This window comes from Panthera leo, chromosome D4 (assembly GCF_018350215.1).
Source record: "Panthera leo isolate Ple1 chromosome D4, P.leo_Ple1_pat1.1, whole genome shotgun sequence".
Classification (NCBI taxonomy): domain Eukaryota; kingdom Metazoa; phylum Chordata; class Mammalia; order Carnivora; family Felidae; genus Panthera; species Panthera leo.
Window position 1 is genome coordinate 45,346,628 of NC_056691.1, and position 19,457 is coordinate 45,366,084.

A 19,457-nucleotide genomic window follows, 5' to 3' on the forward strand; every position below is an offset into this window, starting at 1 on the left:
GGAGAGTTATTTACTCCTCTCAGAGCATGTCCGTGTCCGGAGGGGTAGTGTCCACGGGGTGACTTCTCCAGGAACGAAGGCGCGGTAGACACCATCTCCTTCCCCAGCGTGAACACAGCGCCACCTGTAGGAACCAGTTTGGTACCTGCATTCGCAGTCTAACTTGCTTACGCTGCGTCTGCCCCTGCCGCCCCGGGCTTCGTGGATCCGCTCCGCCTCCACCCCCACCCCACCCCCCGCTGGGCTTGCTCCAGTTCCAGTGCTGCGGATCCCCTTCCCCAGACCTGCTCAAACTTTGCCGACCGCGCGCTTTGCGGGGCCTTGGCAGCGGTGGCGGTGGCAGGTACCCTCCCGTGGAAGCCCGGCACGCACTTTGCTGAAACTGGGTGCCCCGCCCACCCGCTCTTTGCAGATCCGCACGGGCTGGCCCCGTGGTGGCGGTAGGTCTCCTTTCACAGCAAACCTGAGCGCATTTGGGTCCAACTGCATGCCCTACCCCTGAACGCTTTGCAGACCGTGCCCGGCCACTGTGGCCCCAGATGCGGTGGCATGTCCCCTCACCCTGGCGCACAGGTCTTGGGGGGGCTTTGCGCATCGCCCTCCCGAGCCCGTTGCAGATCCACCTCCTCCAGTAAGCTCTTGGCCAGAGCCCACTCAAACCGAAGCCACCCGCCTGGAAGTGTGCAAGAGGCCCTGACAGGGAGCAGTGCCACTCCAAAGCGACTCCTGCCTTGGAGAGAGAGCGAGAAAGATAGCCACACACGCCAGTCAGCTTGTTGCCCCACCTATCGGCTGGGGGTAGACGACTGGTCTGATTGCTGGCCCTGCGCGTCAACCAAAGAAGCTTCTCGGGGCCGGACGACACAGGGAAAGTGCTCTGCAGTTTGGTGCCCCTGCATCTCTGGCAAATGCCTAGTCTGACTCAACTGAAGCCCAAAGCAGCACGGGACTGGCCCACAGGCACTACAGGGACCAAACGCTGCCGGTGACAGGCAAAGCGACCCACCGAAGACTACTGGACTAAAGGAAAAAGCAGTCAAGCGACAACAGCAGGGTGCACACAACACACATAGGAGACACCTCGGAAGCACTAGGTTCCGGTAAATGGGGAAAACTGCCCTGCAGAGTGTACAGGACCTCTTCTTCATAAGGCCACTACTTTCAAGAGCAGGAGGCATCGCTGACTTTTCCTAACATACAGAAACAGACACAGAGAGTTAGACAAAATGAGGAGACTGAAGAATGCGTCTCAACTGAAAGAATAAGACAGAACCACAGCAAGAGTCCTAAGTGAAACAGATAAATATGCCAGATAGAGAATTTAAAGTAATGATTATACTCACTGGCCTTTAAAGAAGAGTGGATGACATCAGTGACACCCTTTTTTTAAAAAATTGTTTTTAATGTTTATTTATTATTATTGAGAGACACAGAACATGGGCAGGGGAAGGGTAGAGAGAGGGGGAGACACAGAATCTGAAGCAGGCTCCAGGCTCTGAGCTGTCAGCACAGAGCCTGATGCAGGGCTCGAACTCACAAACTGAGATCATGACCTGAGCTGAAGTTGGACACTTAACCGACTGAGCCACCCAGGCACCCAAGTGACACCCTTAATAAAGAGATAAAGAAGAACCAATCACAGATGATGAACATGATAAATGAAATTAAAAATACACTGGATGGAATAAATAGCAGACTAGAGAGGCAGTAGAAGAATGAACCCACGACCTGGAGGACAGAGTAATGGAAAGTAATCAAGCTGAGCAGGAGAGAAGAAAAAAATTAGGCAAAATGGGAACAGACTTCGGGAACTCCGTGACTCCATCACGTGTAATAACTTTTGCATTATAGGGATCCCAGAAGAAGAGAGAAAAGGGGGAAGAAACTTTATTTGAAGAAATAATAGCTGGGGCACCTGGGTGGCTCAGTTGGTTGAGCATCCGACTTCAACTCAAGTCATGATCTCACAGTTCGTGGGTTCAAGCCTCACATCGGGCTCAGTGCTAACAGTCCAGAGCCTAGAGTCTGCTTCAGATTCTGTGTCTCCCTCTCTCTCTGCCCCTCCCTCCCCTGCTTGTGCACTGTCTCTCTCTCTCTCAAAAATAAACATTAAAAAAAAATTTGTTTTTAAACAGCTGAAATCTTTGCAAATCTGGAGAAGGGAACAGAAATTCAGATACAGGAAGCACAAAGAGCTCCCAACAAAATCAATCCAAGGAGGTCCACACCAAGACACAAAGTAATCAAAATGGCAAAAAGTGGCAATTAAGAGAGAATTTTAAAATTAGCAAGGGAAAAGAAGACAATTATGTGCAAGAGAAACCCCAGAAGGCTATCAGCAGATTTTTCAGTAGAAACTTTGCATATCTCTGATACACATAGATATAAAAATTCTCAACAAAATATTAGCAAACTGAATCCAACAATACATTAAAAAAATCATTCACCACAGTCAAGTGGGATTCATTCCTATGATGGAAGGGTGGTTCAGTATTTGCAAATCAAACAACATGGTACAAGACATCAATAAGAGAAAGGATAAAAACCTTATGATCCTTTCAATAGATGCATAAAAGCATTTGACAAAATACAACATCCATTCATGATTAAAAAAAAAAAAAAGAACTCAACAAAATGGATTTAGAGCGAAATGGGTTTAGAGGGAACATACCTTGACATAATAAAGCCACATATAAAGAACCCACAGCTAACATCATACTCAGTGGGGAAAAACTGAGAGCCACAGCAGTCAGCAAAAAAATAAAAGGCATCCAGATCAGTAAGGAAGAAGTCAAACTTTCACATTTTGTAGATGACATGATACTGTATATACAATACCCAAAAGACTCCATCCAAAAACTGCTAGAACTGATAAGTGAATTCAGTAAAGTTGCAGGATACAAAATCAATACAAAACCCTGTTACATTTTTATACACTGATAATGAAGCAGCAGAAAGAGAAATTAAGAAACAATCCCATTTGCAATCGCACCAATGATAATAAAATACCTAGGAATAAACTTAACCAAGGAACTGAAAGACTTGTAATCTGAAAACTATAAAACATTGATGAAAAAAATGAAAATGATAAAAAGAAATGGAAAGACATTCCATGTGCATGGATTGTAAGAACAAATATTTTTAAAATGTCCATACTACCCAAAGCAATCTACAGATTTAATGCAATCCCTCTCAAAATACCAACAGCATTTTTCACAGAACTAGAACAAACAAGCCTAAAATTTTTATGGAACCACAAAAGATATCACAGAGATATCACAATTTCAGACTTCAAGTTACATTACAAAGCTATAATTACAGAACAGTATGGTATTGGCACAAAAATAGACACATAGATCAATGGAATGGAACAGAAAGCCTAGAAATAAACCCACAATTATATGGTCAGTCAATCTTCAACAAAGGAGGCAAGAATATGCAAGGGAAAAAGTGTCGTCAACAAATGGTATTGGGAAAACTGGGCAGCAATATGCAAAAGAATGAAACTGGTCCGCTTTCTTGTATCATACACAAAAATAAACTCAAAATGGATTGAGGACCTAAATGTGAGACCTGAAACCATTAAAATCCTACACGAGAGTGCAGGCAGTAATTTCTCTCATGGTAGCCATAGCAACATCTTTCTAGATATGTCTCCTGAGGCAAGGGAAACAAAAGCAAAAATAAACTATTGGGACTACATCAAAATAAAAAGCTTCTGCACAGCAAAGGAAACAATTAACAAAAACTAATCATCAACCTACTTAATGGGAAAAGATATCTATAAATGACCTAGCCCACAAGAGGTTAGTATCCAAAATATATAAAGAACTTCTACAGCGCAACATCAAAAACCCCCAAACAATCCAATTAAAAATGGACAGAAAACATAAAAGAGACATTTCTCCAAAGAAGACATCCAGATGGCCAACAGACCCGTAAAAAGATTCTCAGTATCAATCATCATCAGAGATATGAAAATCAAACCCACAAGGTGATATCACCTCATTCCTGTCAGAATCGCTAAAATCAAAACCTCCAGAAACAACAGATGTTGGTGAGGATACGGAGAATCCTTTCACTGTTGATGGGAATGCACACTGGTACAGCCACTGTGGAAGATGGTGTGGAGGTTCCTCAAAAAATTAAAAATAGAACTGCCCTTATGATCCAGTAATCACAATCACATCACTGCGTATTTACCCAAAGAATACAAAAATACTAATTTAAAGGGATATAAGTGCTCCTGTGTTCACTGAAGCATTATTTGCAATAGCCAAAGTATGGAAGCAGCCCACGTGTCCATCAGTAGATGAATGGATAAAGAAGGTGTGGTGTGTGTGTGTGTACGTGTACATATATATGTATACATATACACATAAATATATACACATACATATGCACATACATACACACACACACTCAATGGAATATTATTCAGCCATAAGAAAAAATGAAATCTTGCCATTTGCAACAACATGGATGGATCTAGAGAGTACAGTGCTAAGCAAAATAAGCCAGTCAGAGAAAGACAAATACCATATGATTTCACTCATATGTGGAATTTAAGAAACAAAACAAAGCAGGGGCGGGAAAGAAGCAACCAAAAAAACCAGACTCTTAACTATAGACAACAAACACATGGTTACCAGAGGGGAGATGGGCCGGGGAATGGGTGAAATAGGTGTGTGGGATTCAAGAGTACACTTAGCTTGATAAGCACCGAGTAATACATGGAAGTGTTGAGTCACTATATTGTACACCTGCAACTAACAGAACACTGAATGTTAACTACACTGGAAGTAAAATTGAAAAGAAAAAAAAAAAAAACAAACCTTGGGATTATAGATGTAGGTCAGGATCGAGAGTTTGGGGAGTGTATTTCATTTCATGCCTGCTAATACTCAAAAATATGTTTTAAAAAAAATGCCTAATGATTTGTTATGACTCCCGCCAAGAATGCTTGTTTTTATTTTGTCTTAATGCTTATATTTTCCGCATTCGTGGAACAAAATCAAGTGTTTGCCACTCAAATATTTAAATATTGAGAACAGAAAAATAAAATACATGTGGAGAGTCATTTGTTGTTCAAAATAGAATCAGACTATACGTTTTTCTAAAACTCAGTTGGGGCTACGTAACAATAAATCTAAATCTCCCTTTCCATATCCCTCCTAATGAATTCTTTAGTCTCTTTGGAAACCCCAAAACAGAGGAGTGTCTGGATCTCAATATGATGAGGAATTAAATAACATTCCCCTGCATTATTAGAGCAATAATAGTGAAACTGTTTGTCTTAAAAAAGAGGATCCCTAAAACCTTCCAAAGTCCTAGAATGTCTGTTTATTAAGTGTGGAAATGGAGTTTGCTATTCAGTCTGGTTCCTCTTCTGGGGTAAAGGGGAAGGTAACACTGCATCGTGATAGGGGCTGTGTATGTGTACATGTGTTACTTTAAATTGTTCAAACGTGTGACCTAACCTTGTGTCTATTTCCTTTGTAGGCTTTGGACTTCTTGTTGCTGATATTTGCAATCGCAGTGGTTGCATGGGCAGACCATGCGGCCCCTCTCCTCCTTGGCCTTAGTGCCAGTTGGTTGCCATGGCATCAGGAAAATGGCCCAGCTGGGTCAGCTTCGAGCTTCCTTGGCAGGAGTCCAATGCACAGGGTCACTCTGCAGGAGACTCTCACTCTCCTTCCCAGTAGCATGCCTATTCTGCTGCAGAAAGAGCCATGGAAGGAACAGACCCAGAAGGTGAGGTTCGCAGCCGCCCGCCCTGATGGCCATTTTCTCTTTAGCAATTTCTACAGTAGAACTGAGGTTGGGAGTTAAAGTGAAATGGGCATCACACCACGGGTTTTCATACTCCGCCTCAGAGAGTGAGGCTAACTGCTGGCTAAAAACAGCAACAAAGACAAGAGCAATAACTTGCTTACAGTTGGAGGTGAGGCAGAAAGAGGAGCTTTTACTTGCCTTCCGTTATTAAAGGCACATGTGTTGTTTTTTTTTCAATATATGAAATTTATTGTCAAATTGGTTTCCATACAACACCCAGTGCTCATCCCAAAAGGTGCCCTCCTCGATACCCATCACCCACCCCCCCTCCCTCCCACCCCCCCATCAACCCTCAGTTAAAGGCACATGTGTTCTTGATCCTGGGGGTGACGGGATGAGTAAGTCCCTGAGCGTTCAGAATGTCAGAGGGAGGACAGACGGGAAGGCAAGTTCAAGGCTGCAAGATTGTATAAGGAGAATACAGTGGTGGTGGATAATGGAGGGAATGACCAACCATGCCTGGGGGTTGGGTCAGGGAAACGGGAATCTGGAGTGTCCATGTTCTTGTAGCATATTTAAGGTTCCTCATAGCTCATGCCATCCTACAGCCACATTCCAGGGGCCCGTCATGCTCCTGGCCTGTGCTAGGGGACATGGGGAAATTGAAAAGGTCATCACCCTTGCTCCCAGGAAAATCCGACTGTAGGAAGCACCATTTGGTTTTTAATGTCGAGTTACCCCGGGCTCTTAGCCGTCGTGCGGAGCATCTGAAAATACCGTGCTTCCTGTGCCTCTCATGAAGTGGCTCTGAACTGTCTTTAATACAGTTGATTGAAAGATTCTTTTTTGAATCCCATTTAATGAAAACTGGATTTCTGTGAAGTTGAAAGCTTAAAGCCAACTTTTTGTAGCTTACTGTTAAAAATCTGAACGTTAGTCTTTAAAAATATTTCTGAACTACGGACCCACGGGTTAGCCATGCGCAACTCCGCTGAGCATCTCAATTAAAATGCCTTTGTTTTCTTAAGCGTTAGTATTATCCCAAATGTTATGTTTTCCATTTAATTTTAAATCAAAACAAATTTTTAAATGTGGAATCCCCTCATGTTTTTTCTGGCCCAGGACACCATCATCACTTTGGACTACAATGTAGACATCTTGCATCTATTATGTATGTGTAGTGCTTGATTTATTTACTTACCAGTAGGATATTAAAAAACAAAATTGAGAAGAAGAAGAAAAAAAATGTAATTTAATTAAAGCAGAGAATTAGGAATATTTTCTTTCTGTTTTACTCTTTCTTCAAACCAGTTTCTGTGTCCAAAGTTAAAATACCCGGTACCCATGACTAATGTATGTGTTTTTCATGAGTCAAGATTGACAACGTTCAGTCATTAATGAAATTACCTGGTATCTAATTCAAAACCAATTTTGTCTTTACCCTGGGAAATCAGTCAAACTCATGAGTAGTCCGAGTTTCTACCGCATTTGCAGGATTTATTTGCAGTTAGCACATTTGGCTCTATCTAGCAAATTATTTTATGCCTTTCTCTTGGATTTCAACTTCATGTTTTGTCTCCACTTGGGCACAAATTGTTCTCATCTACGGAATGTCTTATGTTAGAAACGGAGGCTTCTGTCTGATGTGTTTCCCTATTTACCACCCGCCCTACGAGTCTGGGCCTAGATGCGCGCGGAATCAGGCAGCGTGATGCAAAGAAGGGACGTGAGGCTCTCAAGTCAGGTGCAGTTGGGTTCAAGTCTGGATTCTGCTGCTCGTTGGGAGTGGACTTGGGCAAGGTTCTTAACCTCTCTGGTGCTCTCAGAGTGATGAGAGAGAAAGTTCGTGGCGCACAAGAGACCTCTGGACCCATGTTTACCTCACGGTTAAAAATCTATAGTGGATCTCAGGATGTTTAGCAGGGGAAGGAGATTTGACTTTGCTGGGTCATTGGACTAAATGGTAGCTGTGTCCAGCTTCTCCGTCTCTTATGCCTGGTCCCCTTCTCCTCTCCACTCCTCCAGCTCAGGTCGGTATTTACCTCAGAGCTCCTGCACCGATATGCATGTATGCAGGCCAAAGGGCCCCAACTGGTCTCTTGCTATTAGTGGGACTGTCTTCACTGATCCTGCTCTTTTCTTTTCACCCTAGTTCATTGACTGGCTCTTCAGCATCATGGAAAGCCCCAAAGAAGGCCTCTCAGCCAAATCCAGGGATCTTTTGAAAGGTATTACTTCCATACTACATGCCCAGCATAGATGAAAGCCATCCATGGTTGTCTTTGCTGCAGAAACCACATCCTAGTATATATTGGTCCCTGAAAGGCTCATCTGAACTCAGTTTAGAAAAGTAATCTGGAGCTGTCGTCATGTGGCATTTTGAATTAGAAAGTGGATTTAAAAAGAGCTCCATGCCTTTAAATTTAACTTTTATTTTTATTTATTTATTTTTTTAACGTTTATTTATTTTTGAGACAGAGAGAGACAGAGCATGAACGGGGGAGGGTCAGAGAGAGAGAGGGAGACACAGAATCCGAAACAGGCTCCAGGCTCTGAGCTGTCAGCACAGAGCCCGACGCGGGGCTTGAACTCACGAACCGCGAGATCATGACCTGAGCCGAAGTCGGACGCTTAACCGACTGAGCCACCCAGGCGCCCCAACTTTTATTTAAATAGCTTTTAAATGTTTTATTCTAATGGCAAAAGATCACTTTAATTAATTTTAGAAAATGCAGAAAAGAGCAACGAGGAATCCAGAGTCCCATTGCCCAATGGCAATTTTGATATTTTTTCCTAAGAAGTTTTTGCCCTCTTTGCGTATGAGTGTTGTTCTAACATGTTTATAATCATAAGCAACTGAAAAATTCACATAGACACTTTGAGCACACTGCCTTTTTTATTTAAAAATCATCTTTTAAAGCATTTTAACCTATTCCTATATTGGCTTCATTAATAGTATTTACAACAGCTGCATAGTGTAGCTATGCCAAGGGAATTGAACATTTCCTACACTTTGAGGCATTTAAATAGGTTTTTGTGTTTTTTATACTTCTCTATTGATTTGTTAAACTATGACTATAGGAACCACAAATATAGAATATCTTCATGTGAAAATTATGTACATTATTTTACTCAAATCTGAGAAGTCTTTTGGGTGTTGGTTCTGTGGCCTGAAATACCTTGTATTGTCATCTGTGTCTTAGGACTCAGGGGTCCTGTCCAACCAATGGCTGCTGTTGATATGGCCTCTGACATGCTGTAAGATATTGCACTAGAAGGTCTCATCTTGGGAAAACCACCTGTTGGCCTACACTTGTGATAATCATATCTGTCCAGCCTGATAATGGTCATAGTATGACCGTCCTTTTCTCTAAGTAGGGTATAATTTCTTGGTTGCCAAACAAGTAAGAATTCCCTAATCTCTTGGTTCTGATCCTTCTCCCTACCCCCAGCATAGGCAGAGGGCATGTATAGGAAGAGGATTGTGATCAACCACAGAACTTCACTGAGAATAAGGGCAGTGGTCCGACATATGTTCACTTGATCCGTCCCTAGAGACTTGCTAGGATTTCCTCCATTTGTTTGCCTCAAGGAGTTTAAACTCATGCTTAATGACCATGGGTCCCTAATACCATTGGTTCCTCCAAACATACACTGTTTTAGGTCATGAAGATAACAAACACCTTGATATGGATGAGGAAAATAGTTATTTGGGTCAAGGAAGAAGTACATGTTCACTTGATTATACAGTCAAGGGCTTATTAGAGTCACACACAAGAATTGTGTAACTCTGGCTTACCTACATTTCCTCACACTACTATATTTTAAATAACAGCTCAATATATTTATGTTAATATCCCAAAATAAGATCTATAATAAGCCTCATACTATTATATTTTAAATAATATCTCAATATATTTATATTAATATCCTAAAATAAGATCTATAATAAGTTACCTAGAGGAATTACATAGAACTTTCCTACTTGAAATTGATCCCTGAGGGACCCATGACAAATAAGAAAAGGTATAGACTTGTGGGTACATAGTCACATACAGATTAGTACAGTCAGGCTTGTTCCATTGAGCACATGAACCTAATAACTTCATCACAGGACCAGTATTTTATTTCTGTCTTTTACCTTTTAACTGAACATGTAATGGAAAAATCATATTCATGTAGAAAAGTGTACAAATCATAAGCAGGTTTTTTACAAAGGGAACACACCTATGTAATCATCATGAGATAAAAAAAAACAACAACAAAACAGTGGCATCCCAGAAGTCAGTTTTGGTTAAATCTGCAGAATTTCCTGTTAACTGGTTCCAGAATAACTTAAATAACAATTAAAAAAAAAAAACAACCTTTTCCCCAGCTTTTATTAAAGGCTTTCTACTATTAAAATTCTTCCTAAGGCTTGCTTAGTCTTAAAGATTTAGCCAAGTAAGAAAAAGCCAAGTTCTGTTCTGACACATTTTTTTATCTAAATGACCTTTTCAGGGGCACCTGGGTGGCTCAGTCAGTTAAGCGTCCGACTCTTGATATTGGCTCAGGTTGTGACCTTGAGGTTGTGAGATCGAGCTCTGCATCAGGCTCTGCACTGAGCATGGAGCCTGCTTGGGATTCTCTCCCTCCACCCCCTCTCTCTTCCCCTCTTCTGCTCACACACGTGCCTTCTCTCAAATAAACAAACAGTTAAAAATAAATAAGCAAATGACCTTTTTGAATGCATTTCACCACATGCAACAGCACACTTCACTTTTTTTGTCCCCTTAGCCACCCTGCTGTCCTTGAGAATTCTCCCAGAGTTTAAGAAGAAAGCCGTATGGACCAGAGCGTATGGTTGGTGAAGTTCTGTGATAGCCGGCAACATCCTCAGATGGATGAGGAAAACCATAGAAATGGAAGAAGTTTTTCCAGAATTCGTGTCTGGGGTCGCTGAGCCTTGACGCAGAGAGTTAAGGGTCACGAAAAGGTGGAGACATAACCGGCAGTTTGACTCACGCGTACCAGAAGAAGCGGGCATTGCTTCCGTACCCAGGCCAGTTGGGACTGAAACAAGAACTTGAATTTTCCTTTATTTGGCAGGAGTTCAATCTGAAGATTTACTCTGTGCAAATTGGACATCATCATCCTCTCCCCCGTAAATTCCAGTAAAATAATCCTGTGAATGTTGTGCCTGTGACTTCTTTGTTTTAAGGCATGGGGAAGCTTTTGCTAGCAAAACCAAACTATAGTGGTGACAGTGACATCACCATCGATTTCCCTCGAAGTCTCTGGAGGATAGTCGTTGACTTCAAGTTTTCTTATTGAGAAAACAGTCTTGCCGCCTATCAATAATAAGCCTGGTGTGAGTGGAACATTAGCTAACTCAGATTCGTTAGTGGTGGCTATAATTTTCTTACGCTTGGGTCTCTTGAATGCAGTCTGAAAGTTACCGGATCTAAAAAAGCTCCAGCCAAAGAAGAAAACAAGGACTCACAAACCAAGAAGTTCAAGAGCAGATCCGATCAGGTTCAGTCAGCTGCGCTCGGTGAGGCAAACAATGCCATTAGGGCGCGTGATCACGCCACACAGTTGTTAAGACGGCTGCCCGCAACCACAAAGGGAAGGAAAGGTGTCCTTGCCCATAGGTATGACAGGAGCAGCATGGAGAGGACTCTGGTTGGGCTTGGATCACATGTGAGTCCCCGAACAACATGGACGTGGGAGGTGGGGTACCCCAATCTACCTGGCCTGGGTCATACCTAAACCGGGTTTCCTCCAGGAGAAAGATGAGGGAATGCTGGATAGAAATCTTTTTGAGGGGCGTCTCAGTCAGTTGGGCCTCCGACTCTTGATTTCAGCTCAGGTCATGATCTTAACAGTTCGTGGGATCAGGTCCTATGTTGGTTGGACTCTACACTGGTAGCACAGAGCCTGCTTGGGATTCTCTCTCTCTCTCTCTCTCTCTCTGCCCCTCCCCCACTTGTGTGTGTGTGCTCTCCACCCCCAAAGAAATAAACATTTAAAAAATATATCTTTTTGAAAGAACAATGTTTTTTATAAGTACAAATCTCTAATTAAGCAGGGTGGCTGGTGGCCTAATGACAAATAAATGAAGTTATGTGACAATGTCCTTGAGGACGGCGTTTTACTCGAGGGCTTGAGAATCAGGCAGCATTTCCATTGTGATCTGCTTGCTAATAATTTTTCCTTCATGCGGGCATTAATCAAAGCCGCCTTTAACCAATCATGTTCTGTATGTTCTGATGGATACATACGTGGGATCACTGGGGATGAACGTTGTGCCCCCCGGAGTGATAATATACCTTTGTGTGTACCATGCCATATCAGTGCCCGGTTCTTTACAAGCACCGGCGAACTTTTAGTCTTCCTGTTTGACGTACTGTGCGCTCATGTCGTCACCCAGTCAACCTCCCTCCCGCTCAGGTTAAAAATAACTCCACGAGTTTAGTTTCCAAATATATGGATTTGTGATTGCAGGTTCCAGATAACTGTGGTTCACTTTCTTAATTCTTCTTTCTTTTTGCCGAACCTCAATAAGGTGCCAAGATGCTTTCAGGAAAGGGGAAGGCGAGACGGGCCCTCGGGTAGTATTCACCTGCGTTGCCGATATTTCGTGTTTACTATTTCCTTAGAGGCTGGGCTGGAGGGAAATGAATTTGAGGGCAGAAGCTGAAAGTTTTATGTGAGAAGCTAGCTTCTCTTGCCTTCCCACTGCATACACTTTCTTATACTTCCTACCAGAGACTGAAATTCATCTAATATCTGTTGTTAGGTGCCATACTGTAAGTTCCCTAGAACCTCCACTTGTATGATCTTATTTCACTCCTACAACAATAGTGTGAAGAGGCATTTCTATTTTGAAATGGAGAGAATACATCGAATGAGAGGCAGAGCTATATATAGATTAGCAGGGCCCTAAGACCCCAGATCCAGTGCTCGTTCTACCGTATCAGGGCATCAGCATCCACTTGAAGATGAAAACTCCTGGGGTGCCTGGGTGGCTCCGTCGGTCGGGGCGTCTGACTCTTGATTTCAGCTCAGGTCATGATCTCGCGGTTCGTGGCTCAAGCCCCGCATCGGGCTCAGAGCCTGGAGCCTGCTTCGGATTCTGTGTCTCCCTCTCTCTCTCTGCCCCTCCCCCGCTCATGCTCTGTTTCTCTCTCAAAAATAAATGAAGCATTAAAAAAAATTTTTTTTAAAAGATGAAAACTCCTACCAAGGATTGAATCTCGTTCATGCTTAATATCGATTGCTGTAACCAGAAAAACGAAATAACCCTTAAGCACAGGGAATACGGTCAATAATACTGAAATAATGGTGACAGATGGTAACCACACTCAACGGGAGTGCACGTTGGGTAATGTATGGAAGGGTCAAACATCGATATTGTACACCTGAAACTAATACAACATTGTCAACTACAAAAAAAAAAAAACGAGAAAAGGATACTACCTCATGTTGATAAGCTGCTGAAATTGGGAAGTTAGGAGTTGTAAAGGAATGGGTCTTTGTGGGTTAAGGGACTTTGAATTCCCGGGCCAGCTTGCAAACGTGGGTGGCAGTCAAGAACAGCGAGAGGAAGTGGACACGGAGGGTGTCTGCATTTCCGCCCTGAATCGGCAGGCAGCCCTTGCTGGTGCGGGAGGAGAGGGAAGGAAGAATCAACCCGGTCTTCTAAATCCAGGCTGCCCTTTTGATCTCAAACTTTGTCCCCTGCTCGGGCCCTTGGGGAACAGAAGAGTACAAAATGGAAGAAATAAAATAAATCTGTATCCGTTCTTCCCTCGCCACCCCACTCCACCCCCGTTTTGTTTTCAGCGGTCTTGAGCTGCACATTTGTGGGATTTTCCGATTCACGGTACCCTCTGAAGGGTCTAAGATGTAAGATTCTAAATTTGAAAATCTGAAGGTTCTAAAACCTCAAGATCTAAGGCCACTGGAATGAGCACACTCTTTCTGTTGGTCACCTGTGTGACCTCAGGTCAGAAGGAGGCTATTCCCTCAGGATGCCTCGCGTTCTCTAGAAAACAGAAGTCTCTGCCTTTTCAGACCAGATGTTCCAAACTATATACAAAAGGAAATATTCCCTTACAAGTTATCTTCTGTTGGATTTCGAAATCACAAGTTGCCAAGACAAATAGCATGTTGGAATATCCTAACAAATTAATGTGTGGGGTGAAAGCTTTATTATGTGTCTCAGAAGTATCCAAACACTCTGACTCTTGATTTGAAGAGTGTGCATTCCGAGCAGATGTTGGCATCCATGCAAGTGCCTAAAATTATCTTTTTTTATTTGTAATGTAATGACTCCATGGTAACTAACTACAGGGTTCTTAATCTTTTTTGAAGTTGACCGCCCGAATTTCTACTACATGATTTCAACCAAAGATAACGATACTGTGATAATAGTAAGACTTTGTTAGGAACTCCGCTGCTATCTTGAAGTAACTCGGTAACTCTGAAAATAAGCCGTTTTAAACTTTCGGTAAACATTTTTGTAAATTGCTGTTTTAGAAGGGAAGTCGGATCATTTGGTTTGGACGTTGTGGCCTTCGCTAAAGCCAGAGTTGTAGGCTAGGTGTCTGGTGAGTCCCTATCTCCACCCCACAAGCCCATTCCTGGCTGCAGGCATTTCAGATGGGACCTGGGGACGGAATGGGGCTGCAATAATTCACATCCTTCCTCCTCCCATTGGAGAAAACACCTCACGGCATCATCTTCATGTGTAAATGTGTATCATCGTCGCGTTGGTCCTGGATGAGGTAATGTGTTTTTGTACTTAAATACTTAATTCTGATCCTGGAAACACTAAGGTCTCATTTTTTTTTTTTTTGAATGTATAAGATATAGTAATTATGAAGTTGTGAATATGCATGTAACTTGTTAAAGATCATTTGATTCTTGTCAAACATAAGGGACGTATGAAATAATTTCCAGCTAAATTATTGGATCTGAAACTAAGAGTGACAGTGATGATTCCCTGACTTTGGTTTTATTTCTTGAATACAAGGAGTAACTTCCCTCACAAAGTAGTTGTAAGGATCAAATACAAAAATATGCTTTATAAATTCTCAAATGTAATAGAAATGTTACTTTTATAGGTTTCACTAAAATAGCTCTAATGCTTGACCATATGTGCACTGGGACTTGGGAAGATCATAGAAATTTAACAAATTTAAAACATTCTAAAAGCAAGTAGCCCATTAAGAAAGGGTACTAACGTAAATTTTAAAAAACTTCATGTGTCTTCTAAACATGAAGTGTTGAGACGAATCAAATATAATTGAAACATCACCTAATTGATACATTTCTTAAAATGTCTATTTCTGGATGTATTGGTAGCAATCTATAAAGTCTGAGCTGCACAATTATGAGTACTATGTGGCACCATATAAGGTCCTGGGGGACAAAGTAAGACAGGACATTCCTGCCTTCACGGAACTTAGATTCAGAAAATGTAAATCAGCGAACCATCTTATAAGTTTAAAGCATCCGGGAAAGCATGTGACAAATTTCCTACTTCTGTATAGCTGCTTATATTTTAAAAAGGTTTAATTTACCATACTTCATGTGTTGGCCAGGGCAGGAAACGAACTCAGGGGCATTCAGTTGGTAAACATTAGAGCTGGATTTCAAATCCTACCCACCGACCGCTCTTACTTCCAGGCCACATTCTCACTGGATCCCGTGGCTCAGCTGAATACCACAAAGCACGCGGTAGGCACCTACATTTGATGAATCAAGACATGGTCTTACTAATTGATTTTCAGAGGGAAATGACAGTTCCCCTAAGATGAGATTTTTCAACTCTAGCCACCCTTACCAGAGATAAATGAATTCCCGGGTAGCACCTTTAAACATAAATGAATGTCATTGTCTTGGTTCTAAAAACAGAACTACATGGCATGGTGGCTTTTATTGAAGTTCTTATTAGCGGTTTTCTGTCCAAAGCTGAAATACTTTGGACTCAACCTCTAGTGTGCAAGAAGTGCATCTGAGGAGCCTGGCAAAATGCAGGTTCCTGGCTCCCAGGGGCACCCTGGAATCTGCCTTCTAGGTGGTACCCTGGTTAGTTCTGGGACTGTTGCTCCCTGAAACATACTCTGAAAAGGTACCCTGGTAAAAAGGGCCATATCAAAGTTAGCGCAGCAATTAGGCCCAGAAATAGAAAGTAAAAGTTACCCGAACAAAGGAAAAACAACGTAATGTTTACAAAGCAAAAATAAAGGAGGGGACGATGTTGGGGAAAGGGGAGATAATTTTTTAGCACATTTTAATTTTAAATCACTTTAATGCTTTAGCACAATAAAACGTGACTGTTTTCTTTGTATATAAACATAAGATTCTTTGCAGAAACATTTTGGATATTGATGTTATAGCTACATCATCTTTCGAGAGAAATGCAAATTCTTTCGAAATTTGCTTGCTCAAGGTAGGCAGAATAAGGTATATACTAAAACAAAAGGGTTAACTTCTTTTAGGGACTTCAGGAAGATGCGGTTTATTCTTCAGTAACAAATGTGTTTGCAGGAAGCCTGATAAAGGTTTTACAATTTTACGCCTACAGTGTGCAAGGCACCCCACAACATTGTTTCTTGAATGAATGTAGACGCGTTTGCAGCAACTAAGAATCAACTCCTTTTACTAACAATCTGTTTATTGAAGAAAAACGTCAGACAAGGGTAAGAGTGTTGGAAAGTGAAGAAAAGAAAATGCATTAATACTGAATGGATATGTTCGGAAGAAGTGTTACTGCTTTTCAGTCACTACTTTGATAAAGGAAAGGCCCAGGGACTTTGATGATATTACAGTGTGCATGTGATGTTTTTCAGGCAGACTTCTGCTCAGTGATGAAATAAGCTCTGCAGCGTTTTCGTTCAGAGCAGTTTTATCCCCCACCCCCTCCGGAGGTCCCGGTGCTGTTGATTACTTACTACACCTTAGCTGGGGTTACTTGGAACTTGAGGCACTGGAACTTGGCATTGAAAACTCCAAAGAAAAGTCATCTTAAAAGTTACGTGTTATGCTTCTAAAATATCTAATAGTTTCCTATTTCATCTATATGTATTAGATTTGGGAAACTGAGCATTTGACAACACCGAACAAAATGAAATAGAGATTTGATGGACACACAGTTAAAATAGCCAAAGAAATCAACTTTGCATTCTGGGTCATATCCAATTGACTAGGTAGATGTTTACTGGCTGGGTTTCTTAACGTGGCGAAGGAAAAAATACATCCTTCTTTTTGCTAATCTCTAACGAAATTTAATATTTCTCTCAATTATGGATAGAGGCAACCAACCACAAGAACAACTGTGACTGGGTCACCAAAGGAGTCATGGATTTTGGTTTCAATTGTTGCAGAGACCTGAAATTGTCAATCCATAATTCTAAATTTCCTTGTGTTTCTTTTCAGTCTTCTATTTTAAGAAGTACGCAGGTTCTTAAGGTCATTTGGTTTAGAAATTAAAGTATTATTTAATAACAAAATGTAGTTTCTCTAATTGTTACAACGCTGCTCTTCAGTGATTCTAGATGTAAATAGTATTTCAGCGATCTTAATTGAGAGGAAGCTAGACTGAATCACCCAAAGTTTGCAGAGGGATTCTGTTCTCTTCCTACGCTAGAGCTTTCAGTAAATTTTTTAAAATAAGCAACATTACAAACAAAATCTAGATTTTTAAAAGGATCACTTTTATACTTATTTTGAGATTCCAAATAGGATACTAAATTTGTAAAGATAGCAATTATCTTTATTGACGCTCAACTTTTTAAACGTTTTATTTAGTGGAAATGAGATTACCAATTTTTTTGTAACTACGTTTTTACTACCTGGTTTTTATGTCACAAAATGTTTAGTTCCCTTTTTCTATGGTTACTGGATCAGAAGATTCTAGAATTCTTTCAAGAAAAGTGAATGATATACCAGTGTTACAGAGATGATGCTATTAGTCAATTATTCACAAATATTTTAGATCTTCAAAAGTTTTCAAAACTCTAAGGGATGACATAGTAATTAGCAATAATAATTCATTAATCTGAAACATCACTAGTTCTTAGTTGCCTTGTTTCCTTCAAAATTATTATTATAGTTTTGTACCTTTTACGTCCCTATAAGGTATGGATATGGCCTCATTTTTTTTTTTCAGGAAAGAAATATGGGGCATTATTTGTATATTTATCAAAGATCTATTCTGTTTCATCAGGGTCCTCTTTTAAGGATCGAAGTCCAAGTACCTTGTGTAATATTAGTGAATATTCTTCCAGGGTTTGGAAAACGTGTCATTTCCTAAGCGTGTCTCATGTGTAAAATGGTGTTAACCGTGGCGATGGCGGGGCATCTGTCTATACAGCGTCTTCCTGGACAACTGCAAAACATATTTCACATCGTTGCCCTCCTGCAGACTTGCTATCTGGGAACTCCGAAGTGAAAAGAAATGTAGAGAGACGTAAACAGATACAATTCCGGCTCACACCTTTGGTTTCTCAATTTAACGGAGTCTATCCCAGTCCCTCTCCTGTGTCTCGTTAACCTTACAGGAAAATAATCAGGCTTCCCACGACGTAAATTTAACTTGTATAAAACCCACAGCTTTGGTGAAGTAGCTTGCACAGAATACGTGTTTTGAAAACATGCGAGGATAAGAGAGTGCCGTGATACGTCTCAAGTTTGAGGAGAGCAATCCCGTCGTGGGTTTTTTGTCAAGTACCAGGTGTTTTTCCGCCACGGTGCCGTTTACTGCAGCGAATCCACAAGCCTGGTTTTTCTCTTGTCACATCAGAGCGCCGTGCTTCACACTTTCTTCTTTTTAACGGGAAAGCCTTGGAGGACGTCTCTTCTTTCTGAGTAAAGGTGACTGTAGGTAAAATACATACCTAACATGGAGAAGGGAGGGGCAGAAGTAAGTAAGGTTCACCAAGCGTTTCCCTGGAAAGAACCGTGGTTTTAAAATACAGTCGGAGTGCCGCATGGAGTCGAAGGACAAGACACTTGCAAGGGAGACCCAGAGAAGGAACACTTAACCCAGGGTCCAGATCTTCTGCGGAAAGGGAAGGAAAGCATACTCTGCTGTCCCGTTTGGTTTGTGGCAAGGGATTCGTTTCTGCCTTTCCCTAGGGTAGCTCTCTCTACCCCCCCCGCAAGCGTCGCATCTGTCTTCTCTTTGATGCGTTGTTCTTACAGGTCTGATAATGATTACCTCCGGAAGGTAACAACTCTCTTGGGGGTTGGGGAAGGTTAGAGCTGCAGAGAGTGAAACGTAATCGTGGAAGTCCTCTGCCAGTTAAATTTTCTCAACTCCAAGTGTTTGTGCCACACATTTTTCTTGCGTTTTTAGCACCTACTCCCACTTGCCTGCTGGGGAAACGCTAGCACATAAAACCAAACAAACAGGAAACAAAATCGATATAAATGGGAAAACCAGAATGGCCAAGCTTGCTTCGTTTGACATCTGTGTTTTCTCTGTAGATCACTATGTCCATGGTCAAACTTTTTTTTTTTTTTTTTTTAATGTTCACTCATTTTTGAGAGACAGAGCATGAGCCGGGGAGTGGCAGAGAGAGAGAGGGAGACACAGAATCCGAAGCAGGCTCCAGGCTCTGAGGTGTCAGCACAGAGCCCAACGCGGGACTCGAACTCACAAACCATCAGATCATGACCTGAACCAAAGT

The 19,457-nt window shown here is 41.7% G+C and overlaps 2 protein-coding genes across 4 annotated transcripts in view; one reads left to right on the forward strand and one right to left on the reverse strand.

Moving 5' to 3' along the window:
- The window catches only part of FOCAD (focadhesin), a 322,952-nt gene extending 312,002 nt beyond the window's left edge, over positions 1 to 10,950 (forward strand). For both annotated transcript variants that reach the window (XM_042914239.1, XM_042914243.1), the window contains 3 exons: positions 5,503 to 5,754; positions 7,928 to 8,003; positions 10,552 to 10,950. In XM_042914239.1, coding sequence (XP_042770173.1) covers positions 5,503 to 5,754; positions 7,928 to 8,003; positions 10,552 to 10,625 — 402 coding nt within the window. In that variant the 3' untranslated portion in view covers positions 10,626 to 10,950. The remainder of the gene's footprint in view (positions 1 to 5,502; positions 5,755 to 7,927; positions 8,004 to 10,551) is intronic.
- A 6,002-nt stretch (positions 10,951 to 16,952) lies between these two features.
- The window catches only part of HACD4 (3-hydroxyacyl-CoA dehydratase 4), a 36,994-nt gene continuing 34,489 nt past the window's right edge, over positions 16,953 to 19,457 (reverse strand). For both annotated transcript variants that reach the window (XM_042914244.1, XM_042914245.1), the window contains exon 7: positions 16,953 to 18,662. In XM_042914244.1, the coding sequence (XP_042770178.1) occupies positions 18,580 to 18,662 (83 nt within the window). In that variant the 3' untranslated portion in view covers positions 16,953 to 18,579. The remainder of the gene's footprint in view (positions 18,663 to 19,457) is intronic.